Here is a 27,672-nt window from a genome sequence, read left to right as displayed (position 1 = left end):
AAAGCAAGGTGCTAAAACACAAAATACACATAGAATAAACACTTTCTAATATGAAAATGTTTAGTCTTAATATAAACCAAAATAAATATGGTGGGTATGTAATATCAGAACAATACTCTGAATAGTCTAAATCATTCATTGTGACAATGGAGAAAAAGAAAAAAAAAAAGATGAAAAATCTGAAAGTCTTACATGAAGAGCCAGTTCTCTCTCTGTTGATGAGTTACAAACTGGAGCTAAATCTACAAAAGGACACAGATGCATTTTGATTGTCTAAACTCAAACAGAAAATTTAAAGCCACCGGTAAGTTGCTGAATTCATCAGACTGGACCCAGGAACAGTAGCTTTTCAAAATGCCAGGAGACACAAGAGGCAAGATGTGTCCCCAGAGATGTCGAACGAATGGACCATGTCTCACCTCAGCTGTCCTTTCTCCAAAGCACTTCAGAAGCACCTGCTCAAAGGCCTTCCCTAGGGAAACACAGAGGAGATCTCTGCATGTGTGATGTCCAGAGCAATTGAAGTCTGTGTGGACACTGACCTACCTGCATGTGAAGGACATCTTGTCACATGCGAGGGGAGGGGCAACGGCATACAGATCTCTCTTATTCTAAGCCGTGGGGTTGACCTGTCTGGCTGGAAACGTGACAGTGCCAGGGCATACCAGCTCTCTGCTCAGTGCTCCATTTTGCAAAAAAAAATATTATTTGAAGGCTGAACAATGACACAAAACAGGATAATGACTGTATATCGAAGTCATTGGGTCAAACTGCTAACACTGGACCATGAGGGCCAGTCCTTGCTTGCCCTAAGAGCTAGAAACTAGAAAACAGTAACACTTTCTGAAGAGTAAGGACCAGAGGCAAGCTATCTCTCACTCCCGTGCAGGCCTGCAAAGTAATTAGACTGCAGAATCATGCTCAGGTTTTGGAGCAATTACTATGTAATTCTCCATGCCAAAGAGTAACTCTTAATTCCTTTGCTGAACAGCTTCAGCGAGAGAAAATGGAAACATTTGTGCTCACATTTCCTCGTCCTAGAACTTCATGGGAAAAGCAGAGGGAGGTAAATGAAGGGATTCAAATTTTCTTAGGTGGGAATTAAAGCCATGCTTCCTGGATGAAAAGGGACTGCCTCTTAAGCTTTCAAAGGGGCAAAAGCACCTCACGGCAGGGAAGAGGTCAGAATGCTGGCTTCCAAGTAAAGGGATATACTTCTGTACAATCAAGTACAAAGAATCCAAGTCTCTGAGACAGGCACAAATGCTTTGTATTTCCTATTTGTGATGTATTTCTGTATAGCTGGGGATTACATCACCACTGGTATAAAATCTGTGCCCTACTAGCATGCCAGACAGTACATGTCACATACATTTCTGCCAGGCTGACTGGGATGCACTCTATAACGTTTATTCCAGCTACCGGAAACAAACAGCCTTTATGAGCTGAGTGTAACAACAAAAACAAAAGCTCAACAACATCAACTTGTACTGGCTTAGCCTTCTGCACCTTGTGGCTGCAGTGTATTTTTTCAAGCAGTGAGAATCATAAAACCAGACTTAGGGTACCAGCCTCTACCTGCCAGCTGGGCAAATTACAGACTTTGGCACTTGGCTTTCTCCCCATTGCCTGAGACCTTCAGAGAGCCTAGGTACTTGATGTGCAGGCTGTTAATTCCACAACCCCAAGCCCTTGCTTGATTTAACCCTAAATCAGTTTCAATTCACAACAACTAAATGCCAGGAATCCAAATCTCTGAGTCAAGCCCAAATGCTTCCTATTTCCTATTTTAGACAGACTTCTGTTTAGCTGGGTCCATCAGTTTCATTTCACATTCTGTGACACTTTTCAGCATAAATTTACATTATTCTACTCTTACATAACTCCGGTCCCCTCCAAATCTAGCTGGAATTCATAAAAGCCAGGCTGGCTGTAGCCGCACGACACAAAGCAGTCATCATTAAAGCACACATCGTGGTCTTGCAATGAAACATGATGAGACATCACCTATCAATGCCATTCTGAAAGATACCTGCTCATCAGGCAATTTCCACTTCCCAGGAGAATTGAGAGAGAATCAGGAAACTGGAAGCAAGCACAAGATGCAGAGAAGGGGGATTGTGTGAGGCTGTTGAAGCAAATGTCAATGGAATTGCAGCTTAACTTCATGCTCAATCAGGTTATCACCTGCTTGTCATCACTGCAACACGTCTGGCCACACCAAGGGTTGCAAGAACCTAAACCAGCAGGAAGCTGCCCTTCCCTGCTCAAAAACATGGGGGGTGAGGAAGGGTTGTGGGGGGAGGAGAATGGAGGAAGAGTATTGGGGAAGAGAGAAAGACTATTTTTCTGCTGGTATAACTCTCCAAAATGGCTTATCAGGAGGTCAGAGGAAAGCCAGGGCACACACAATGGAGGGAGTGGAACTGTAGGGCCAGAGCACAGGAACGAAGGGAGTAAAGCACTACTGCTGCATTGCCTTGCCCTGTGTAAAGCTGTGATTACAGTGGAGCAGTATTTGTCCTTAGAACTGAAGGTTGTAAAGTGTTTACAACTCTCCACTATCTCTATTTTTTTTTTGTCCACACCCTGCTTAAGGCAAGGAAGCCCTGATGCCCTTTCTTTGCTGCTGAAATGGTGTTCTTTAAAGAAGAATCAGCACATAGCATGGACCAGTCTTTTAGTGGTATACTCACACCTTCCCTGTTGTTAGGTATTGTGACTTGCTGCGATTGCCCTTCAGGGAGGGGCTTGGGCTTTATATAGAGGGTTTTTGCTTTTGTATCATCTAAGAAATCTTTGATTGGGTTGGACTGGGTTGGGTTTGTTGTTTGTTTTCTTATTCTTGATTTTACTTTGGGGATTTTTTTTTTCTTCCCAGGAGTAATCAACCTCATTCCTTGACGCCAGTCATGCAGTTGGTTGACAGACATTTTTTTATTAGCTGTGATAGAGACCAGCTGTATGATACTTTTAAAATACATAAGCTCTGTTAAGTTTTCAGTTTCCCAGCACACTGGACATTCAAACAGTCTGGATCCTATTTAACAAACATTGTTGAATGTATTCAGTTAATAAAAGCTTGGCAAATATTAGTAAAGGACTTGTAATGGTTGTGAGTGACATAAAGGTTAAAAGCTTTTTATAGCATTTCACCAAACTGGAGTAAAGCTTGAAGAAACTGAAGTGATGTGTCAGTAGGAAATCTCAGCATAGATTCAGACTTCATGAAATACTAATTTTTAAGAAACTAGAAAAGACGCAACAATTCTGCATATCTGAATTTAGTTTTGAAACTTTTAACATTATTTACCTCATATTAACCTGTCCCCCTGTTACCAGAACAGTCCCAGTTTGAAAGTTCTTGTGAAAAAAAGATGTTTTCTGTCCTATGCTTGTCTTACACTGTTTCTATATAAGGACCAGGACAAGAGAAGAAGGGACTTGTGGTAGATGAGCATAAAGGGAATAATATCTCTCAGAGTAAAATTCGATTATAATTTTTTAGTTCATTTGCTACTGTCTCTGCACATAGGAAAGTTCTCTGTGCACCCCAGGAGGTTTCCCAGCACCCCCTCAGAGCTCAGGTCACCCAGGGGAGAGTCACAATGTGAACACTAGAAAGCACACACTGTTTCAGGAATTCTGTAAACATTGGATTCCAGCTCCCAAAAACCACTTGTAGATTCACTTTCTTAAAAGACTTGTCTGGACGAGGATAAAGGTACATTAAGGAAAAAAAAAAAAAGATGTCAGTGAAAACTTTTAATTAAGGTGTTTTCAGATTCTCAGTGTTGACAGGGTGTGTTGCATTTTAGTGCATTTGCCAGCAAACAAGTTAAAATACATTTGTGTCCCAACTACACATGGCAAGTTAGGACATGTTTTTAAAAGTTTCAAATTTTAACAGGAGTTAAAACATGTTCATGACTGTCTTTTACCTTAGCAGAGTGTAAGTGTCACTGATGGGTTTTTCTGGGACTCCAGTAAGAAGCTGCCATACCGGCGGGGAGCTGTTATTGAGCAGTTTTCTCCTTTTCCTGTCAACTGTCAAATGAAAATACCATTTCATTCACCTGTATTTCAGGAATGGATAAAATTAATGTCTTAGGCAGTATTGGGAAAAGAAAAAAAGCTGGCTACAACTGAGTAGGGAGGTTTGGCAGTAGCTGCAGGAGTCAGAAGCCATGCTTTCATAAGATGGTAAATTGCAGCTTCAGAGTACCTGATGTAAGGTCAGGATTTCCATAGCCACATAACCCAGAGTGTGGCACCACATTCAGCTTTCATTCTAGTCGTGGCCAAATACTTTTCAGGAGCAACTTTGCCTCAGCTGCTCTTGGGCCAAAAGCTATCAGCTTTTTTCCTAGCCTCCCCACAGAACGTTAGTGCAAAGTTGACATAAGCACTATATACCATGCTTATACCTGGCTAGCTTGACAGGAAGGTTTGTGTTTATGCCCAAAGTTGTGGCTGCGAGGCACAGAATTATTATTAATGATCATGAAGTCACAGCCAAGAGTCAGTAACACAGTCAGCTGCAAGGCTGATTTACTGGGCAGCCCTGCACAAAGCATTTTATCATTCTACACCTCAGTCTTCCACCTTCCCAAAAGGCTGAGGATGAAAATATCTCGGGAAAAATGTGCTGATAGGAGTCACCTTTTGGAAGTACTGCAAAAAGACAACTTCATCTAGAGGGTGCAACTCACTAATAGAAATCTGCAGTGACAGAGCCCTCAAACGTTTGGAGAAGCAAGGGGAGGCAAATCCTGTTGCCCCTGCCCTCCCACCCCCCCCTCCCCCCGAGAACAGCTCCCCAGCCTCATCTCTTCTTCAACTGGGGACTCCACAGAGCTGTCTCTCAGTTGTGGTTGTCATGTTCTTAGAAATATAACTACACATGACACAGGGGGGAATATGTTTTTTTTGCTGACACAGCTATTGTGGTAAAAGCCTTAACACAAATTCCAACTAAGAATATTCTATTCTGTGCAAATACACTTGACAACAGTACAACTTTTTTCAGACACTAAATCTCCAACACCTTATACACAAGCAACTTTACACTGGTGCATCCTTGCTCCTGCCACAGAAATTCTGTGACAACTTTTTATGTGGAAGGCACAGCAGAAAATTATTATTCTCATCTTCGTAACTGATTAGTCCTGTTGCAAAAAACTAAGGAGGTCTTTCTGTCTGTCTGTCTTTTTGTCTCTCTCTTTTCCCTCTCCCTGCCTCTTGGAAGGAGATTAAAAGACCAGGAACTTGAGTAAAGTACAAGTTTAAGAAAGAGGAATCTCCCCTCCAGCGTATCTCTTTGCTTGGTGCATAAAGGTGCGGTGTGACAAGGAGCAGCCTGGTAGCTGATGGGCTCAAGAGGTCATTCGAGGGGTTAAGTCTTGTATTTGCACCCTGAGGTCAAGGTTTTGGGTTAGACATAGCTGTCCAGGTTTTAATTGCACTGGTACTGACAGAGGGACCATACAAATATCCCAGATTTTCTGCTTGTCCAGAGGCTCTACAGAAAAACTTGTGGAACTGAGTACCTAGAGTAAGATCAGTCAAGGCTTAGCTTTTTTTACTTTCTCTTTTTCTTTTCAAGTTGTAAAACATTGAAATGGTTGAAAAACATATCAAAAGCATAATGCAAAACACATCGTCTAAACTCCCGGTCACCATGTGAAATTTTCTATTGACGCTACTCTGAAATTCAGACGTAGCTACGGTGGAAAGTAGAAATCCATATGCCCGTACCGTTGAAATTGCATATACCCGCTCAGGATGGACAGGTGCCTTTTGATACTGACTGCGAAGTCCTATCATGGTGTTCCAGCAGGTCTTCTTAGGTGATCTGTTACATAAACCAGTCTAAAAAGATAAAAACCCAAACCACCACCAACAAAATCACGACTTCCTTAATATCCAGATTAAAAGGAGCAGGCAAAACACAACGCGTGCAGCTGAGAAGCGGGGGAGGATCCCGAAGAAGGAAGCAGTCCGGCTGGCCGTGCCCCACGGTTGCGGTGCCGTCACGCCATAAGGTGAGCCCTCCACAGCTCGCTCCGTCCCTTCTGCCGCCGGTGCCCGCTGCCGCACACCACTCCACCAGCACGCCAGGGAAAGGCGGCAGCCGGCAGATCCCCGGGGAGCGCCTCCCGCCACTGCGGCCCCCGGAGCTGCCGCCGCGGCGCCCCCGGCCACGACCCCGGCCCCACCCGGCCCCGCCGAGCCCAGCCCAGCCCAGCCCCGCAGCAGCGGGGCCGGCGGCCGCAGGTGACGCCGGGGCGGGCTGAGCCGCTCCCTCCCCGCTCCGCTCCCGATCCCACCATGGAGGCCCCGCCGCCCCCCGCCGTCGCCAAGGGAACCGCCCGGCGGCGCGGCCCCGCCGAGGGAGCCTCGGGACGCGGCGGCGGCGGCGGCACCCCCGCCCTGCCGTGGGCGGTCACCCCGGCAGGGCCGGCGGCCGCCCCCCGCGCCGGCCCCGGGGGCTGCGGGTGTTGCCTGCGCGGGGCGCACGGGTGGGCGTGGGGGGCTGCCCCCGGGGGAGCGGGACGCTGCTGCGCCGTGCTCGCCGGGGCGGGCGGCGGCGGCCGAGACAAAGGGAGCGGCGGCAGCGGCTGCGGCCGCTGTGCGTGAAATGCGGCGGGAGGGAGGGAGGGAGAGGTTTCATCCTCCTCGCGAAAAACACCAGCCAAATGCCCCTTTTTGCCCTCCCCCCCCCCCCCAAGAAATGAAGTAATCCCCTCGAGCGGTTGAAAGCAACCGGCTGCCCTTGCCGGGGTTACCGAGAGGCGGCTCTCGGCGTCCGCACGAAGCCCACCGATCCCGCCAGCCCCGGCAATCCACGGGGAGAGGGAGGTGGGCGGCTGAGTTGAGCCTCCCCGCTCCGCAGCCCTTCATTATCGGAATCATTTTAACATCCTTGTTTATAAACAAGAGGCGTTCGGAGGAGATTACCCGACTATGGGAAACGATCTTTCTGACGCTAGTTTCTGCTCCTTAAAAGGGGATGGGGGTGCCGGGGAGGGGGGAGGGGATCTAGGCCAGCCTTCCCCGCATCGCAGCACGGAGGGAGGGAGCCGGCCGGCTCCCCGCACTCACCGCCCCCTCCCCCGAGAAAGGAAATCACTCGGGTCCGTGATATTTCGCCCACCCCAGCGCTGATAAGCGTTCCAGATCACCAGTAATTCGGATGCATTAGTTTCGGGTTACATCTTATTCGAGGGTTTAAATTTAACGTAAATACACACTCGGGGCTGAGGTTTGGGAAAGCGTGAATGTTTCCCTGATAATGTCGCTTCGCCCACTACTTGAGTGCATGGAAATGTAATCGTGAAGTGGGTCACCGCCTCAGAAAATACTTTAAAAACACAAATCTGCAATAATCAGACAGCAGAATTTAATTAGAGCCGTAGGCTAATCACAAAATATTTTATTCCAAGCCAATATCGCTATGGGGGAGGGGTCCGTTTCTGCTCCGGCAGCGGCTCCTGCTGCCGCTGCTTTAGCGTTTGCAACATCTGGCCTACAGACCTACTAATTTCGACTCGTGATCTCGTTCGGCGAAACCCGATCTACGTGGTTCAAATACCTTCCAAATTGGGGGCGATTTAACAATCGCGACCAATTAAACCCGGGAAGAAAAGAAATGGGAAAAAAAAAAACACAAAGGGGGGAAAAAACAAAAGCAAGCAGCAAATCCCCTCCTTCCCTCGCTCTCCCCCGCCCGGGGCTCGCACACACTATCTGTTGCTCTCTCACGGCGGCAGCGGGCGGGGGCGTGCGGCGGGGCCGGGACGCTCTCACTCACACTCGCACTCACCCGCACGCCCCTCGCACCATTGTCCCTGCCTGCCTGCCTGCCCGCCCCGCTCCCTCTCTCTCTCTCTCTCTCTCTCGCTCTCCCTCGCTCGGGGTGTTTTGTTGGCGGCCCGGCGCGGGGCCCGGCTCGCCCGCCCGCGCCGCGGCGGAGCGGAGCGGCACATTCATTATCGGCCGGGGGCCGATTTCAAACCGCTGCCATCGCGGCTCCATTGTTCGCCGGGCGGGCGGGCCCCGCCCCCCTTTGTGCACGGCGGCCGCGATTGGCCGGCGCCGGGCGGAGCGCTGCCGTCACCGCTCGGGAAGCCCATTCATCTGTGCACTTGGGCGTTGGACTCCGCATCTTATTAGCAACCAGGGAGATTTCTCCATTTTCTCCTTGTCTACAGTACGGCTACAAATCTGGGATTTTTTATTACTTCTTTTTTACTAAACTTGGGCTCCTTTTTTTTTTTTTTTGCTCGACTTTTTCCTCCCTTTTTTTCCCCTCCCTCCTGTGCTGCTGCTTTTTGATCTCTTCAACTTTAAATTTTTTAAAAGGAGTGCATTATAATCGGTTCTGTTCTCTCTTCTCTTTTTTTTTCCCCTCTGGTGTGTGTGTGTGTTGCTGCTGCTGCTGGTCGCCCAGTATTTATACCAACCCAACGCTCTTTGTTTCCCCTCCTTTTGGATCTGTTGAGTTTCTTTGTTGAATAAGACAGCATGGGTGCCCAGTTCTCCAAGACCGCTGCAAAGGGCGAAGCCTCCGCCGAGAAACCTGGGGAAGCAGTGGCTGCATCTCCATCCAAGGCGAATGGACAGGTAAAAAACGAAAAGAAATTTAAAAAAATATTAAATCTACTCCTTTTTTTAAGCCAACTTCGACGGACTCTCTTTCGCATCCTGTCTAATTCTTCTTCCTTTGATGCCCCAGTGGCACATTCAATGGAGAATACGGTCGATCCTTTTATCTTTGCAACTCGAGGCAAAGGAATAATTTCTTTGTTTTGGTTAAACGGGCTCGGCTTTGAATGATTCCTTCCTTTATCTTTCCTGCGTGGGGGGGCGGGGGGGAAGGGGCACGGTTCTTTCTTTCTTTCTTTTAAATCCCTCGTGTATTATGGTGGAGTGTCCCAATGGCTCGTAAACGGAAGGATCTTACAAGGCTTGGCTTTTCTGCCCGCTTAACCTCCTCCCGAAGACACTCGGTGCCTCGCGCAGAACGCCTCTCGTGGCACAGCCGGACGGCCGTGTAGTAGCGGGGCCCGGAGACCCCGGGCAGGAGGCTCCGCGGGCAGCCCCCTCGGGCGGGAGCGCGGGCCGGGGGCTGCCCGCCCGCCCCGTCCACGGCAGCCCCGCTGGGGAATCGCCAGCCGCGGGACACGGCTTTCTGTCACCCACCCGCGCCCCCTCCCCACGCGTGAGCCGGGCTGGCCGTGCCACCGCTGCCCCGCGCAGCGGCGGCGGCGTTGCGAGCAGCCACCCCCCGCCGCCCCCGCAGCTGCCGCCCCGGGCAGCCAGCCGCGCTCCGGGCGCCCGAAAGATGCAAATGCGGCGTGAGTGGGGAGGGGGAGGCGGGGGGCGCTTCGCCGCACCGCCCGGGCGCAGAGGGGCCGCGGCGGGCGGGGGGCCGGGGCCGGGCCGGGCGAGCTTTGTTCGCCTTCCCCGCCCCGCGCCGCCGCCGCGGCTTGGACGGGGCGCGCCGAGGGCGGGGGAGAGCCAGGCGGCCGCCGCTGCGTGGAGCCGGGGCGCCCTCTGGCGGCCGCAGCGCGCTCTGCCCGCCGGTGGGGGCGCCCGGCCCGGCGAGAGCGCGGGGCTTCGAACCGCGGGAAGCGGCGCGGCGAGGCTGGCGGGCGGGGAGGGCGGCGGCGGCACCCCGCGACCCCCCCGGGCACCGCCGGTAACGCTGGTTCTTGTCTTGCAGGAGAACGGCCACTTGAAGGTGAACGGCGACGCCTCCCCCGCGGCGGCGGAGGCGGGCAAGGAGGAGGTGCAGGCGAACGGCAGCGCGCCCGCCGAGGAGACGGGCAAAGAGGAGGCGGCCTCGTCGGAGCCCGCCTCCGAGAAGGAGGCGGGAGAGGCGGAGAGCACCGAGCCGGCCTCCCCGGCGGAGGGCGAATCCTCCCCCAAGACTGAGGAGGGCGCGACCCCCTCGTCCAGCAGCGAGACCCCGAAAAAAAAAAAGAAGCGCTTTTCCTTCAAGAAGTCCTTTAAGCTCAGCGGCTTCTCCTTCAAGAAGAACAAGAAGGAGGCCGGCGAGGGGGCCGAGGGCGAGGGCGGCGCCGCCGCCGCGGCCGCGGAGGGCGGGAAGGAGGAGGCGGCGGCCCCCGAGGCGGCGGGCAGCGAGGAGGGCAAGGCGGCCGCCGAGGAGGCGTGCGCGGCCGGCAGCGCCGAGGCGGCGAAGGAGGAGGCGGGGGACTCGCAGGAGGCCAAATCGGACGAGGCCGCCCCCGAGAAGGCGGCGGGAGAAGAGGCCCCGGCATCGGCGGCGGCCGAGGAGCAGCAGCCGCCTCAGCAGGCAGCGGAGGGGAAGGCGGAGGAGGCGGCGGGCGCCGGCGCCGCCACGAATGAGGCGGGCAGCGGCGAGCAGGAGGCGGCCCCCGCGGAGGAGCCGGCGCGGCAGGAGCCCCCCGCCGAGAGCAGTCCGGAGGGACCCGCCGCCGAGTCGGCGGAGTAGTAAGCGCCGCCGCCGCCCCTCGCCGACGGACTTTTCTTCCCCCCTGTTTGTTTTTGGAGTGGTGCCAGGTACTGGTCTCGGAGAACTTGTCTACAACCAGGGATTGATTTAAAAGATGTCTCGTTTCTTTTTTTTCTCTCCCCCCGCAGCTCCCATCTCAAATCGTTATATGTTGCCGCCATTCCAACGGGCGGAGGGGGGCTCCCCTCCGCCTTCCTCTCCCATCCTTTATATTTTGGTTTTTTTGGGGTTTTTTTTTTCATCAGTATTAATGTTTTGTTTTGGTTGGTTCGGTTTTTTTTTTTTTCCGTTGGTTTTTTGCTTTTTTAAATTTTGTTCGTTTATTTTTTAATTTCATACTTTGCAACTCTCTTCATATTATAAAACTTTTGCCGATCGGTCTATGGACATGCCCATATATGAAGGAGATGGGTGGGTCAATAAGGGATATCAAATGAAGTGACAGGGGCCGCAGTGGGGAACCCGGGGCGCGCAGCCCTTGCCGGGAGCGCGCCCCGCCAGAAATGATGTAAGGGGTTAGTCTTTTTTTTAAAAGAAAGTTATTACGATGTATTTTGTGAGGCAGATGTTCTATAAGGTTTACAACACTACAAGTCTTGATTAAGAAGGAAAGGAAAAAGGAAAAAAAAAATAAAAATCAATACCCAGATAAAGAGATCATAGTCTTAGAAATTCATTTAAACCATAGGAACTTTTCACTTATCTCATGTTAGCTGTATCAGTCAGTGATTAAGTAGAAATACAAGTTGTATAGGCTTTATTGTTTATTGCTGGTTTATGACCTTAATAAAGTGTAATTATGTATTACCAGCAGGGTGTTTTTAACTGTGACTATTGTATAAAAAAAACAAATCTTGATATCCAGAAGCACATGAAGTTTGCAACTCTTTCCACCCTGCCCATTTTTGTAAAACTGCAGTCATCTTGGACCTTTTAAACACAAATTTTAAACTCAACCAAGCTGTGATAAGTGGAATGGTTACTGTTTATACTGTGGTATGTTTTTGATTACAGCAGACAATGCTTTCTTTTCCAGTTGTCTTTGAAAATAAAGGAAAACTCTTCAGATGCAATGTTTTTTTTTTTTTTTTTTGTGTAGCATCTTGTCTATCATGTTTTTGTAAATACTGGAGAAGCTTTGACCAATTTGACTTAGAGATGGAATGTAACTTTGCTTACAAAAATTGCTATTAAACTCCTGCTTAAGGTGTTCTAATTTTCTGTGAGCACACTAAAAGCGAAAAATAAATGTGAATAAAATGTATAATTTGGTTGTCTTTCTTTTATGGATACTCTGGTAGCTTAGAGGGCCTAGCCAGCATTGCCTAAATTTGTACAGAGACAGTCATGTGTGCTGTTAGCACTAGCTTTGAAAAGTACCTTCCTGGATCTTGGACTCTGTAATACTGTGCATTTTACAGAGAAAGTGTGCAGTGCACCAGGTAATTTGTAGGCTTTTCTGGCTTTAAAAAGAAGACTGTAAGGCAGTCTGAGCATGTAGTGTATGATTCTCCTGTCCAGGCTCCATCTTGCTTTTAAGACCAGAGGTATCCAGTGTGTGAGGATCTTGCCTCTTGAGGAAAATAAGATTTCGTTTTAATTGCTTAAGGTGGGGCACTGAAATTTTTATGCTGAGTTGCTTAAAAATTAAGCTCTTGAACAGATATCTCACTTTGGTGTGTCGGTGTGCTGGTCCTGCTTTGGTACCTGGATGATTGTCTTGAAAGTTTGGCCTGGAAGGAGAAGGGGGAAACTAACACTGCCATTCAACTTAAAGTAATTAAAAGCAATATTTTCTTTTTTTCCTCAAGTGCTACTCCCAAGTACAGGTGAGTTTCAAAGCAGATTTCAAAATTTGTTAAAAAAAAAACTTACTTGGTGCTTGCCTTTAATTGTTAGGCTTTTTGGCTAATTTCCAGCATATTGCTCAGGGCAATTATGCCTTAATAAAACAGTGAGTTCGTGTAAGAAAAGCAGCAGTGGTGTTTGGAGGGTGGAAATTGATTCAAGAAAGTGTTGCTTCTAAGTTTATAGGAGAAAGTTTAGTGTTACACTTATTTGCTTCCACCATTTTCAGCAGAAACTCTTTGGAAGCAATTATGATTCATTTTATGAGAAAATGGCACGTTAGCACCTTGTTCCCTAAAGAACAAAGCCTAAACTGAATGAAGTATAGTAGATTTCCTGGTGAATGCATACTTCTTTTTGTTTTATTTGGGTTTTTTTTTTTTTGGTTTTTTGTTTTTTAATTCAGCTGTCTACCATTTTAACTTTGGCTTGTATGTACTCTAGTTGCCCTGGTATTTCTCTATAACTTTAGAAATGTATTGAACTTATGCTATAATTGCTGAGGGACAAAAATAAATGGATGTAAAACAAGATCCTCCACACCAGTGTCATTCCTGGAGTACATGTGTTTGAAGTCTAGTGCACAACTGCTTTGCTAAGGGGTTTTTATACCATGGCTGTAAAAACCTGTTCTGAGACGCATAATGTCTTGGCCATAGAGTCAATGTCTCTTTTTAATAAATATATATATTTGAATCCAAGGATTCTTAAAGAGAAGTCTGAATTTCTTCTTTTTTATTTTCTTTTTTCTTTTTTTTTTTTTTGGTCAATCTATGTATGTACATATGAAGAAAATAATTGCTAGTAAAGTTATTTTTCAGATTTTTCTTAAACTCTTGAGATTTCATGGTTTTTTTTACTCAGCTGGTGGTTTATGAAGCGCTTCCTATTCCTGGGAGTGGAGACTTGCTCTTGTCCCTGGCAGATGGACTCTTGGCTTGGGGCTTTGTCATTCTGTGGCTTGATTTGACTTGAAATACATTTCCAAGTCCTAACACTGGTAGAGTTTCAGAAGTGCATCTTAAGAACACCAGTTGCGTGGTCTGCTCTTCCTGTCCCAACAGTCGGGTGAGATTTGATGATGCCAGTTTTCCACTCTGTGGTTTAAGAAGACAGAAGTCAAGAAATGACTTGGAATCATGGAAATGGAGGAGTTCTCAACTGCTACCTCCTGCCAGAGAATTGAGCAGGAGCATTTTTTCTTCCTGGGTCCCCAGGGGACTGAGTAGTCATTTCTGTGGAATTGTGGAATATCCTTTCTTATGTACAAGGAAAATGAAGGGGCTGGGTGTTAGTGACTGGTCAGGTGGTTCATCTTACCAAGAAAGCTTTATACTTTTTTTTTTTTTTTAATTGCATTGGTTGCCTTGATGAAAATGCCAATTATAGTAAGTATTGTAATTTCAACAAATTCTCTCAGAGCATATGTGAATTTAAAATGTGTGATTTCAAACCCATTTTCCTATATCGTGGTTCTTTTTAAGCAGAATATTGTTATTGCTATGAACATGGTAATTTCTGTTGAGCTGAAACAATGTCATATTTTTAGATAAAACACTGGAATCTAATTTTACCTGACTAGGGGCTCTAGAGATTTACTTCTTTTGTTTATTTACTTACACTGAGACAACAGTTTTCCTTGTTCAAGAATGTAACCTGGTTGTACAAAAGATCTCATGCCTTCCTTGGTAAAATCTAAACTACATTTCAGATTTTCCAAATGAAGGTGTCTTATCTCAAGTACTTGAGTTTTGTATCTGGTCCTGATACTTATTGATGTGAAACTGTAGAGACTTTGCCTTCAGGCAAGGAAGCAAGGCAGGAAAAGGGAAAGGTAAGATGGGTGAGGGAAGTGGAATCCAGGCTTTGTCTTCTGCTGGAGTGCCATCACCTTCTTGCTTGTGTCCACAATCCTTGGATACAAATCAAGTCTTTTATCAGCTTCTTCTAAAACTCCTGTTGGTTGTGTTAGGTACAAGTGTTGCATGTGTATTTTACTCCTTTATTATGATGTTGTCTATGTTTGAAGAATGTTTTTTGTTCTACAGTATTGTTTGAAACAGCTAACTCTTGAACTTACTTGCAGATGATCAGATGAAGGTTGAAGGTTTTCATCTGACTGTTTGAGTTTTTCTAAGTTACAAGTCCTTTAAAAAAATCTAGAACAGTACACATTCTACCCTGAAGCTGTAATGCTGGTTAATAGTTTCCTGCAAAATTAGTCCTGTGATTTTGGTTTTTATGCTATTTTGTATAGTGAAAGAGTAGTAAAAGGTCATCACTGGCAGTATTGGACTGGTTTCAGTGTTTGTTTTGAGAGACTGAGGTGAAATGTGTTTTTCATGATGATATAGCTTAGTTGAAAGCATCCTGATTCTAGCTTAGGACAATTTTATTTTTTTTTTAACCATACTCAGGTCACCAGTATAGAATAAAGCAGGTCCTTTTTTTCCTGAAGTAAGAAGCAAGTGAGAATGGTACATTGTTTATAACATGGTGTAGACAGTGGGATTAATTTGTTCTCCTTACAAAGCTGAGGTCCTGGGCTAGCTGTCAGTGATGGGAGCTGTAGGAATTGCAATGAGTCTGGCAGGGCAGAGGCAAGCAGGCTCCTGTCGCTCCAGTGAGGGAGTGTAGGAGGTGGTGCTACCAAGAAGTGCAAGGTTTCTGAAAGCCTGTGCGCTGCCTTGCCTGGGGAGAGCCAGGGTGGTGGTGAGCTTCCAAGGCCTGTTGCTTGTTTGAGGATTGAGAAAGGGAAGATGTAGTATGATGTGTTTACTAGGACAACTGTTGAGATTGCTCTGAAGTGGAAACGTTGCCTTTTGGGAAGATCAGAGCAGGGTTAGCAATGAGATCCAAGTGGCAATTATGCCTCAACAGAAGGGTGACCAAAATATTGCCCTATGAATACAAAATATTGCCCTATGAAGTACAGTTAGATATATGTAAATTTGGGCTGTGTTGTTGAGTATACTTCTCATCCAAAAGCTAGAGGTATTCTTTATACAGAAGAATTCATATTCAGAATGCCCCATTTTTAGGATATCTCTTATGTTACCTGGTGGAGGTGACATAAAGGTTAAGTAAATGTTTGTAGAATGTTTTGAAGTCTTGAGGATGCTTACAAGTATTATTTACACATCTTTGCTCTCAGTCTTTGCTGCAGGAAGGCATGTTTATCCAAAACAGGACTATCAAGGTACTAGGTGAAACAAAACATTAATATTTGCAATTAGAAAGACACAAACAACATATATGGAATGTTAGTTCTAAGATATGGTGAATTTAGATAAAATATCAAAGACATTATTAAGTTAAACGGAGGGGGCTGGGTTTTGTGGTTTTGTTTTCGTTTGTTTGTTTGTTTGTTTCACTTAGCACAATTTTGATTTTAGAACTGCAAGTACAGGGAAATCTTACTGGTGAAGTATGCATTTTTTATCACCAAGTTGCAAATAATCCAGGAGTTAGGATTCTTGGGATAGTTCCTATGGCCATGTGTGTGATAACCTGCACCAGAAGAGTGCAGGAGAGGGAATGTTTTGAGCCAAGCAATGCCACTTTCTGGGGTATTTTCCAACATCACAGCTGATACTATGGGTAATAAAATATTTGATAGTTGCTCTTTGCAGAGACCATAGTGACTAGAGATTTATTTTTAGATACAGTACAAATGAGACTCTTTCTCCTGAAGTTCACACCTTAGTTTCCAAAACAAGAGAAAAATACCTATGGATCTGTTGGTTAGGTAAGTTGTTCTTGCTGAGTAGTTCTAATAGCTGCAAAAAATTCCTTTCTAGCCTATACTAGAGTAGTTACTTCTCTGAAGTTTGGTATGGAGAACCACCTGAGTATTTAAAATGAATTTGATGACACAATAAGCCATGCTTACAAGGGTCACCTGCTGTTCAAAGGAAGCAAAACCCATTCAATCTCACTGGAAAATAACCATTTTGAACCAGTTAAGACCTGCACAGGCAGGGCCTTTAAAAGGGGACCAAGAGAAAAAAAGAAACCAATCCTCAAGTTTTAGGAACTAAAGAAGAAACTGCTTTTTTTAGGCCCCTGAAGCAAGACTGTCATAGGCTCAAAGTACCCCTGTTCTGTCTTTAAATAATATCATTTACTTATGAGAGACACTGCTTCCACTGGAGTGCAGATCCATGTTCCTTTCAGACATCACCAGTGAAACCAAGTCCAAAACTGATTGGGGAAGGTAACATTTTTCAGGAATGAATCATTAGGCCACTCACAAGTCCCACATCATAGTTTAGGAGTCTATTAAAGCAATCTTAGCAGATATACCTCAGAGGACTTACCTCCTCTTAGGACACTGGGCAGCAAATATATCCCACCTTGGTAATTAAATAAAATGACAGAAATCATGGACTGATACTCAGAACACAGGAAGAAAAGTGATCTTTTTTATTTTTCCCTCAGTACTATTTTTGCATATCCTACATAGGTTTTTGCTTTCTAATAAATATCCAGGCAGATAATTCAAAGCACTAGAGAGCTATTGATAATCTGTTTCAAGCTACATTATAATAATTCAAAGTGGAGTGAAAATGATTCCAAAATTTCTCTCAAAATTCCAAATTTCTCTCAAAATGATTCCAAAATTTCTCTGGATGTTTTTATACAGGTAAATTTGAAAATTGTTATGATATTTTATTCTGCTGTTTAACAACTTTACAAGTTAATGTTCACATGGAGAAACAATGTCATTCATATGTATGCTAAATAAGCTAACTTCCCTTTTATGGAACTTGGCCACACTAGAGTGAGGCCAAAATCAGTGCTTCCCAAAGTTTCTTAAGCTATGCAATGCCCTTATGAAATTCCCTGATAGATGTTGCTAATGATAAGAGAAACACATTTGATTCTTCTGTGCAGCATCCACCCAGAATCCACAAGAAATGGTGTGCAATAAAGGTACCAGAAACTACTGTGTCTGCCTGAATTAAGAGGCTGAAGACCCTCAGGACCATACTGGCAAAATGGACAGGAGCACTTTCACATGTTGCTGTTACAAATGAACCATGACCAAAATGAAATGCTGCTGGAAACTTAGCTTCATTGTTATATATGTGAGAGTTTATTCTCTGGAAATTCATCAGTCCAGGCTTTTCTTCTGCCTCCGTCACATGGAATCTTTCTAATGATCAACAAGCTTATACATCAAAGTGATGATGCAGAAATGTATTTACAAGCTCCTCTGGATAAATCATCAGAAAAATTTGCTATTTTCAATGTAAAAAAGTATTCTTTGTGGTCATCATTGCTATCCACTGAATGCTGTGTTAATCTGGTGAATTTTTTGCCTTCGTGTTGCTTGCACAGAAAATTGTAATTTCAAGATAACGAAGCTTCTGCTCTCATTATAAATTGGGCCAAAGAGAAGAAAGAAAGGGTGTTAAAGTGGTGTTATAATAGGACTATCAATTTTAAAAAACAGTGGGATTCAAAGCCAACTGTTCTCTATTTAAATCCCAGTGCAAATCTAATCTAATCTAAAGAGGCTTTAGGGGCTTGACTTGCATCTTGTTGTTATTGCATATATGTTATGATAGTCATTAGTTCAGTAGTCTGTGGATATATAGAAGTAGAAACAAACTAGTACTTCTGAAGTTTTCCTACTCCTAATGCTTCGTGGCAGGTGTGCCAGATTTAACTACAAAAGCAATTGCTGGAAAAACATTCGGTGTGGCTTTGTCACAGAGATACAGAAGATGGAAGCGCTGAGTTCTTCCTGAGGATTTTAGGAGAAATAATACGCTCTTCATCTTTTTTGACAAAGATAGAATGAGGACACTTGTAGTGTAACTTCAGAGAAGCCACACAAGTTTACAATGAGGCTAAAAAATGGTGCTGAACATCAGACCTTCTCAGCAGCACTTGAATGAAGCAACATAGGTGTAAGAAATGCACCATTTGCAAGTGAAACTGGACATTTAAAAACCTTCCATACTGCAGGCGTCCTTACACATGAATCTGCCCCATTAAAGGCAATCAGACTGCAGATGATGGTGACGTGGACAGCTGGGAAGGAATCCCGCAGGAGGAGCAGGGCCAAGGACGGCTTCTGAACAGCAGTGTAAACAAAGGTTCATTTCTGTAAGACTGCTACTACTACTAGGAAATATTTATACTGTGATATGGGCTCTAAAGGCCAGGATTAAATATGAGTCTTGTTTGTGCCAGGCACTGTGTGTAAACATCTCTGAGAGACAGTCCCTACTCTGAAATAGCTTCCAGGCTAAATGCAGAAAGGTTAGGCTGCTTCACTTCCTACCATTGTTAGAATCACATTTCTATTTATCTTGGTCAAGATTATGAAGGGAGAGGGAATAAATTACCCACTTCCTTTTTTTTCCCACTCCCCCCGCCCACCAAGATCTGTTATTTGCAAGTTTCTTTTTTCACTTCATGCTCTTTGCCATCAGAAAAGTGGAACTGTGATACTGAAAGCCTTGCCATCCGTGTGCAAACGGCCAGGGAATTTTCATGGCCACACATATTGGTGGGCAGTGCAAGCAATAACAAAGATAAAGTTAAAAGTGGCCCTTGAGTGAAAAGATCAGGCAGCCCCAAAACCTTGAAATATAGCTTGAAACAGATTATCGATAGCTCTCTAGTGACACTTCGAGGCCATTCTCATGTACTGAAACTAAGATACTTTTCACTCTTTCAAGTGGCTGTTTTGAGCACTGGCAGCAATTTCCAGCATGGAAGTACTTGTGGGTTTTTGGAAAGCTGGGAAGGTGCCCATTTTAGGAAGAATTATTTGCATTTAGAGATATGATTTTTCTTTCAGGGATTATTAATTTTTTATCAAAAGTTATCCTCCAGCTTGGTTAAATATTGGTATGTTAAAGTACAGAAAAGAAGACTCTTCATTGATTTTCTTTTCTATTAAGAAAGTACCTTAATCAGAATTTTCCCGTTATAATTTGTGATTCCCAGGAGTTTTAGTAAGAAGTTATCTATCCAAATTGTATTCCAGAACTTCAGATATAAAAGAAAATGTATTATTCCAGTTGACTTAGAATGGAACTACTGGAAAATTGGTTCAGATCTATCACCTGGAATGCTGTGAGTCCTCATGGACCAGCAGATAAAATTAATGTGTGTATTGTTCATTAAACAGAAGAAAAAACTGTTTATTATTTCATATTTATTTCCAAATGGCATTGAAAAAAGTGGCCTCACTAGTTTGTAAAATCGATTGTGTTCCCTGTGATTTCTAGAACACTATGGCAAAATTATCAGAGGCTCTTACCTGCAAATCACAAGTTTAAAAAGGTTGCCAACTTTTCCTCTAACACAGACAGAAATGGTAGTGCAGGGATTGCCTGATGACATTTTCACCGTCATGTTGCATAAATCAGCTAAAGTGGTAAAAATGCTTGTGGTTTGGCTATATTTATAGTCTCTATTGCTAGCCACATGGGAGAGCTATGGGAGGGAATTTCCCTAAAATTGTTTTAGCCAACATAACCACTGGGACATCGAGCATTTGTTGCTACTGAGAGTGTTAGACTTGGAAAACTCTCTCTACAACATGCCAAGGGAGAGGGAAATAGTAAAGAGAATAACATTTAAAAGTAGTTGTCAAAGGATTTCACACAGCTTTAGGAAATTAGCTGAACAATTTCTGAGTCATTAGTGAGAGCTTTTGACAACAAAAATGAAATAGGATAATCTGGAAACCTAGATAAACTTTCATGAAACTATACCTAAACCATGCTTTAGGTATGGCTTCATGAAAGATTTGGGTAAAAAAGATAAAGGAATGAGGGGGAAAAAATGGTGAGGTGTGTAAAAACAGAAGGAAAGGGACTGGCAGAGAACAGAGAGATGTAAGGTGAGTGGAACCACAACATGATGTAACAAGGGCCTAGGGAAGATACAGATGAAACAGCTAATAAAGATAACTGAAAATACACTAGAGAAAAATGTATTTTTAGGTGGATAAAATTTTTAAAAATAGACAAGATAAGCTTCACAATGAAAAACCATGTCAATTGCCTGGTATTATCTCTTCTGACTGTATACCCAGTTTAGTAGTTCAGTGGGAGTTAGGAGCTGTAATAGATGTTGACTTCAGTAATATTTTTTGATGCTCTCCTGTGCAACATTCTCATAAACACAGCAATGGAAATAAGAACTAAGAAAATAGGTGTTGAGAAAAGTCAGCTAAAAAAGTAACTTCATTTTATAACAGTCAATTGTTTGCTGCCATATTGGGAGCACTGGAAGTGCATGTAGAGGGGAACTCAGAATACTCATAATACACATGAGAGAGACAGTCCAAAAATCAAGCAGAAGTTCAGCAAAGGACTGTGCTTCAGGAAAAGAAATTTAACTCAGAAACAGAAAATGGGGACTACACAGGCAACAGGAATCCCAGGGTTAAGGTGGTTCACAGGTAATATCACTCAAGCATTACTCCTCTTTTGAGTGCAATGGCAAGGGCCCAACAGGGTTGTTTTGAGCATCTTTTGAGGAAGATACACTTAAAGAATAGTTCTAATTTTTCCTGTGAGTGTATAATACCTAACTCTATAGAGTCTACGCCGTAGACTGAATAGTCAACATGTAATGAAATATATTATTAACAGTGATTGATTTATTTCCAAAATCTGTTTTTGCATAGAGACCTTATTGATAACTGCATTAAGAATAATATGTGGCTGTTAGTGCATGTGTGTTTTTATTTAGTTGGATGTTTATACATATATATCTCATGACATAAATTGTGGACAACTGTTATTATACACTCCCTTTCCTGTACTACTTTTACTGAAGCACAAGACAAAGTTTTCCCTGATCTCTCAAGACCTTTTGGAAATCATTACATTGAATTAAAATTACAAAGCAAAGATATATAGGTAGGGAAGGGAGCTTAAGATAAACATTTTGACCACCACTGACATTAAGACAGGATAAAGACAGATTGTACCTTTCAGATGATCTGTTCTAACCTCAGACCTCCACAGGGTTTCCACACCTTTCCTACTGTGTAACCTGTTAGCCCTTTGAATTAGACTTGTAGTCAGAAATCCTTTCCTAAAAGCTAAGTAAAATCCCCTTTCTCACAAGCTATACAAAATTATTTTTGGTGCTCCCTCCAGCTGGCACAGAGAACTGATTTCTCTTTATTATAAACTTTCATGTGATGAAAGAGCCAACTAAACTCCTAGCCCTCCAAACTTCTCCTTGTTTGTAGTATACAAACCCAACTCTTTTCTATGTAATCCTGTGTACTGCCTTCCTTAAAATCTATAGACTATATAGAAAAAGCCAGCAGTGGAGTATTGCCATGCTGGTTTCATAAAAAGGAACTAGTTTTCCAAGAGGAGTGTCCCTAACCTTTAGCATCTGCCGTTAAACCACATGGATTTTTTTTGTGGTGACCAAAGGTACAAAGACAGTCTGCTAAGTGTAGCAGTTTACATATCTGCAAGTATAGATATATATTAAGACATATGGTGGACCTGCAGCAAACCTGCAACACCTAAATAGTGTTGTAGTGTTGCTGGACACAATGGCAAACGTGCCTGTAGCATGCTGTTCTGCATTGAACAGATGAATAAGAAAATAACACTTCTGAACAAAGAGAAATGTTCATCACTCTTCACTGAGTCCTCCTTTTTGGTCTGATCTTCAGGTGCTAAAACCAGGCCCACATTTTCATAGTCTGCAGCCACTTTTCTACATACACAGCATGTAATATAGCATGTATATATACATTCTTTATTATGTCTACCCTGGACAGGCACTACTTCATTGTGTGTTTTCTCTTAGGACACACACTTTAACACTCTCCTCCAAGTGTGACTGGGCTTATTTCAAGGGGAATTCAGACACCTTCCCCTATGCATGTATTTTTATTAATCACTGAAGTGCCAGCAGGGAGAGTGGTAATTTCCATCACTCCAGTAATCACTGTGATCTGATCTAGGTGGAGACTGAGATTCCCTGATCTCACACTCCTGTCTGTCTCAGCTTTTCAGAACAAACTTGGTTTTCCCCTTTTTTGTTTTTTAAAATATCAAAATTTATGAGTTATTCACTAAAATGACATGCAGAAATTGACTTAAGGATGTTTGTTATGAGCCCAGTTTTTTCTTAAAACAAGAAAATACGAAGTACAAAGCTAGGGTTGAGAAACTGACAAAAATAAAGTTACACATGGAAACTTAATTTTAGGTCTTTTAACAAACACAATTTTCATGGAAACCAAGAATTTCTTCCTAAACATGAAGGTCTCTTTGTAAAGGTACCTGCCACAGCCAGCACGTGGGTTTCAGTAGTACCTACCCCTCCTGTGCCTGTAACAATCAGAGATGTGGTTATTTATGAAGTAGATCAGCAAAGAAAAGAGTAATGCAGTGTTCTTCAGAACAAACCAGAATGAGGCTGATGTCTCTTCCATCCCTATAATTCAGGTAACAAAGCAGGAACGAAGGAGGGACAGGACTCTTGTGTGCTCAAAGCACTGAACTGGAGTTCCAGGGAAATGTGCTCTTCCAGTGTCGCTGACACTGCTTTGCCATACATCTCAGGCAAATGATTAGGCCAATGATTTAGAAGTGTTCTGTGGGGGTTTCTTTCAGATTATATGAATATTTACCACTCCAACCAAACTAAATGTGAACAATCACTCCTTTGGTATTTAAGAATTTTACAAAAGAATGAGGAATACAGCAGAAATCCATTTAGAAATGTAGGGTTTAATTTCTCTGCACTGTAGTTCTCCCTATAATAGGGGGAATAACAGGATTCCTTGACTTCACACATGGATTTGATGTCTAGGGTCCCTTTATAATGTCTTAGAAAGTAAACTACCTGGGAAAGACATTCCAGTACCCTGCTCCTAGCTGCCCTATTTAGCCAGGGGCAAACACAGCAAAGGGGGAAAGGAAGGATGTGAGGGATTTTCAACATATGTTTTTATGTACTTTTTTTTTACAATAGCTGAGAGCTAGCATACTCTTGGGAACTGCTGGCAAGCTTCCACGCCTGGCTGAAGAGATTTGAAAACCCATCTCACAGAAAAGTCCTTCCTCTGCTCTCCAGTGTATTCATTCTTGAAGGAGGGAAGGAGTAGGAAAGGGAGAGTTTAGGATTTCTCAGACTGAGGACACCCCAGTGTGCTCCAAATTATTAGATACTTTGTGGACCAGAGATCGAACTACCTTGAGTCTTACTTTTTCCTAGATTTAAGTAGTTGAGTTTAAAAGCTTAATCTTTTTCTAAACACAGGCTTTTGTCAAAGTGTGTTGTAAGCTTTATAAGAACATAAAGAGGGTGTGAAGTCTCAGTGCTGTTGTAGCAACCTCAGACTCTGTGGTTTTCTGATTTTTAATGGTTACTTGTCAGCCACTCTTTTTAGCCTAGGTTTTGTGTGTTATTTATCTTTTTAGGGGAAAAAAAAGGGCAAGAAACAGTCTGACCATACATATGCAAAAATTGTGATTGTATTGACCTAAGCAAGATATCAGGTCTGATGCTTAAACTGGTAAGAACTGGGAAAGGAAGCTGAAATACACAGATATACTGAAGCAATGATGTATATTTTGTCTTTTTCAACTCCATTGGTCTTAGCAGCTGGGGTTCTTGACAAATGTATCGATAACTGGGATGTCATTAAAGATATTCTTAGTAAATGAATCCCTGGCAAACTCATTTGAAACAAGGGTTTAAAAACTAAATTAAGAAAAAGGGAGAGGGGAAAATGAAAGAGGTCTACATAGTATGCAGAAAAAATGACAAGTTGATTTAAAAGTGCTTAACCAATTTTCTTCAACCTAAGATTGTTTTCTTGAAGAGGCTATATTGCAAGCCAACACAAAGATTTCTCTCTTGCCATTTTTGACTTAAACAGCTACAGAAGATTTCGATAACAACATATGGAATATATTTTTTTCACATTCATTTAGCTGAAAGAATTTTGTTCAAACTTGTCTGATATAATCCAAGAGTAAAACCAAATATGGAAATCCCAAGTCCCAGAAGAATGTGAGAAATTAATGAAAGCTGCTAAGCTAAAGCTAAAACGAAAGTTGGCACTGAGCTTTACCTAAACAGTCACAAGGAGGGATTTTTAATAGCAGCCATCTTGGGTACTTTGTTAAGCAAGGATAAAACACCAAAACCAAACAAACCCACAAGAATCCCCCTGGTCACTCATGGATCTTTTAAAGGGCAGCATAAACAAGCTTGCTACTTGAATTTGAGATGTTCCACCAGGCCTTTAAAGAAATATCACTTCTACTAATTACTTAAGACCAGTTATTAAAATTACTAGAGAGATTTCTCTGCCCAAATTAAGGTGCAAAAAAGACCATATGCTGAATTCAATAGTATGTATTTTTTTTTAACAGTAAATGAGATGTAGAAAGGGAGAAAGAAATAGGAAAAGGGGTCTAGAGAAGACAAGAAAGAGAGTGACAGAGAGATAGATTAAGTAGAGAAAAATATCACCCCTCCATGGATCCTGGCAGCATCCATTTGGTCCTCTTCTTCTGGTCTTCCCTGCTGTGGGGATCCCAGCTTTATCACAGCGATGGTTGCAGTCTAGATCCAGTGATAGAAGCCCACAAAGCATAAGCTCCACTCTGTATCCACCTGAGCTCAGGCTCAGGTGGGAATGCTCAGGCACCTCCTTGGTGGTCTATTGTGTGAGTCATTAACCATTAACAGTCCAGACTCTCACAGATATAGGTACAAAACCCCGTTTGTCTTGCAGGAGATGACTGTTGGCATACGGCACAAATGAACATCAGCCATAACTTTGAAAACCAGTATTAAGCATGGCTGCAAACATTTTGGTGAAGGATGGCAACTGTATATGGTAACTGTCAGAACAGAAATTGGGAAAGGCATTCACCACACCACTGGTGCATTGAAGTCCATTAAAATCCAATGAGGAGACTCCAATGAGTCTCCTCATTGTTTGTACACAACAAAGGCTGCATTTTAAATTTGCCCTGTATGTTGTTTCGCTGGGTTGCCAGTTTCACCATGTCAGCTATACAGTCCATGGAGAGAGCAGAGCTTTGCCTGTGTGAAGCCAACTTTTCCTCTCTGCTGAAGAATGTGAGATTGGGATGCACCTTTGCATCAGCCCCAGTGCTTTCAGGAAGGGTTGAGGGGGGATGAAAGTGCCCAGGGTCCTGCACCCTCATGCTGTGTAACCACAAGGACAGTGTTGTTGGCAACATCTGTGACAAATGTTCCACCAGCCCATGGGGACAATCATGAGCAGGCAGGCAAGGATGTGAAGACACCAACAGCCACACCAACACTGACATGCACTGCAGGAGCTGCTTTGGTGGCTGGAAGAGCTGAGGCTCCAGCTGCCCTGGATGGGTCTTCTCCTGGCCACCACCCCAGCCACGAGTTACAGCACAAGGTTCCCCCAGCTGCACACCAGACCATGCAGCCCTGGGTGGTGACTGCTCTTGGACTCTGCTCAGAAAAACCTCCTCAGGGAGGCTGAGTGCTGCCAGCAGTGTAATGCAGTCTGGCTCCTTGCAGTTGGGGAGTAAAGTCAGCTGGATTTTGGCCAAGCCTTTCATAGGAGCCCAGTGGGGGAGTAAGGGTTCCCTCTGCAGAAACATTCTCTGTGGCTTGCTTGTAATTTGATCTACAGCTGTCAAGAGTGAATGTTGCCTATGCTTACCAAGTTTCATAAAATAGCATGTATAAGGATGTCCCTTGTTAAGGAACACCCATTAAGTGCACTAAATAATGGAATGAATCAAAATTTTTATACAGAGAGCATTACACTAAATCCCTAGCATAAAATATTTTGTGTACTAATTGATTTTATCTTGCTGTGCTTTACTCAGCTTTTGCTGTGATGGCGTGAAATAAACAGCAAGGCTTCAATTTTGCCCACTGTCAAACCCAAATTCTGCATGTTTGTTTCATGGGACCCATCTAAGTGACTTCACTGCCAGTGCACAGAGCTACTTCATGGGACAGGAGCAAGAGCTAGTTCTCATCCACTGCACTGTGGTGGTAAACACTGACTTAAATGCAGCTAATGACACAATTAATGGACAGACTGGTTGCTCTTCATTAACCAGTTCAGATAATAAAACACATTTCCAAGCTCTGAAGGTGTCAGTGAACATTGAGAAAAGTTGATTTATCAGCAACAGAGAGCCAAAGCCTTCGGTATGCCTTTCAAACAAATATTCCTTCACAAAATTAAATAAGTATATGAACTGCTATGGAATATGTCTGTACAAAGAAAACCACAAGTCATAAGATAGTTTCTGCTGATTTTTCTCCTTTACCCCTTCAGGTTTTCTGTTGTCAGCAATTTTAAATCTTAAAAAACTGCATAGGATTATAAATGAGCCAGAAAACCTCGCTACAGCTTCTAATTTTTACCAAACTGACCATACAAATTGTCTAGATGGAAGTGAAACAGCTGCATTGGAAATGTCACGTCATGCTATTGTACAAATTAGGAAGCATTATCAGAAACAGATTTTGTCCTCTTTCAACTAATTATAATTTCTTCTCCAAAATTTGTGTTCTTCTGTTTATAAATTCAATGTAGCACCTTTTGCAATTAGTTACATGTGTTCAAACCAAAAGGCAAAAAGCCTGTTAGAATGGCATTACTCTAGTGTGGTATGCTAGCCATTTACATGGGAAAAGCTGGCTCTGTCTCCTTGAGATGTTTCTATTTTGACTTTCAAAAACCACCAAACACAGTTATTTTAAACAATAAAGCACTTCAGATGTATTTCAAGCAGGGAAACCATTAAATTAAAATTCTCAGAATCACAGGTCATTTTTTGAAGTGTAGATCATTAAATTTAATTGTCCCTTACAAGAACTGGGCAAATCAACCTCCTAAGATTAAAAAAAAAAAGATCCAACTGCTGTGCTTGAGGAAGATATAACTATTCACATTATTTATTTTTATTGCACAGCAGTAAAGCATTCTGTATAGCATTTTAGACAACTGTATTAAATATAACATTCTCTGCGCATTTTTGAAATAGACGCTGTCATTTTCTTTCAAAGTAATTTAAGCAATGTAGATCTAAGTTAATAGAAAAATTTTTCAGGATCGTAACACCTATAATAATTATCTTTCACAGAACCAGTATTTTATTTCATAAGGGCTTTGTAGCTGACGTGCTCAGCACAACAAAAGGAGTTGGTGAAAGTTTTGGAAGATACTGTGAGCAAAAGAAGAGCCACTGTCAGCAACCCATCAGGTGAGCACTCCCTGGCTACTGCAGGGCTTGTGCCCCCTGACAGCGGGGTCTGCCCAACTGCTCACTGGA

The 27,672-nt window shown here is 43.6% G+C and overlaps 1 protein-coding gene across 2 annotated transcripts; it reads left to right on the top strand.

The window, feature by feature from the left end:
* Positions 1-5,767: 5,767 nt before the first annotated feature.
* Positions 5,768-11,768, top strand: MARCKS (myristoylated alanine rich protein kinase C substrate). 2 transcript variants are annotated; one of them, XM_050971976.1, is made up of 3 exons: positions 5,768-6,044; positions 8,453-8,625; positions 9,728-11,768. In XM_050971976.1, exons 2-3 carry the CDS (start codon positions 8,527-8,529, stop codon positions 10,478-10,480), a joined length of 852 nt encoding a protein of 283 aa, XP_050827933.1. In that variant the 5' UTR covers positions 5,768-6,044; positions 8,453-8,526; the 3' UTR covers positions 10,481-11,768. The 2 variants fall into 2 exon arrangements, with proteins under 2 accessions (XP_050827933.1, XP_050827932.1); XM_050971975.1 differs by lacking the exon at positions 5,768-6,044 and adding an exon at positions 8,057-8,212.
* The last annotated feature ends 15,904 nt before the right edge of the window (positions 11,769-27,672 follow it).

This window comes from Serinus canaria, chromosome 3, assembly GCF_022539315.1.
Source record: "Serinus canaria isolate serCan28SL12 chromosome 3, serCan2020, whole genome shotgun sequence".
NCBI classification, from domain to species: Eukaryota; Metazoa; Chordata; class Aves; order Passeriformes; family Fringillidae; genus Serinus; species Serinus canaria.
Note: the sequence above shows the minus strand (reverse complement) of the source record. Positions and strands in the feature narration are given on the sequence as shown.

Coding starts and splice junctions, on each gene's coding strand:
- MARCKS (XM_050971976.1), top strand. CDS start 8,527: ATGGGTGCCCAGTTCTCCAAGACCGCTGCAAAGGGCGAAGCCTCCGCC. Junction 8,626..9,727: donor CATCCAAGGCGAATGGACAG/GTAAAAAACGAA, acceptor CTTGTCTTGCAG/GAGAACGGCCACTTGAAGGT.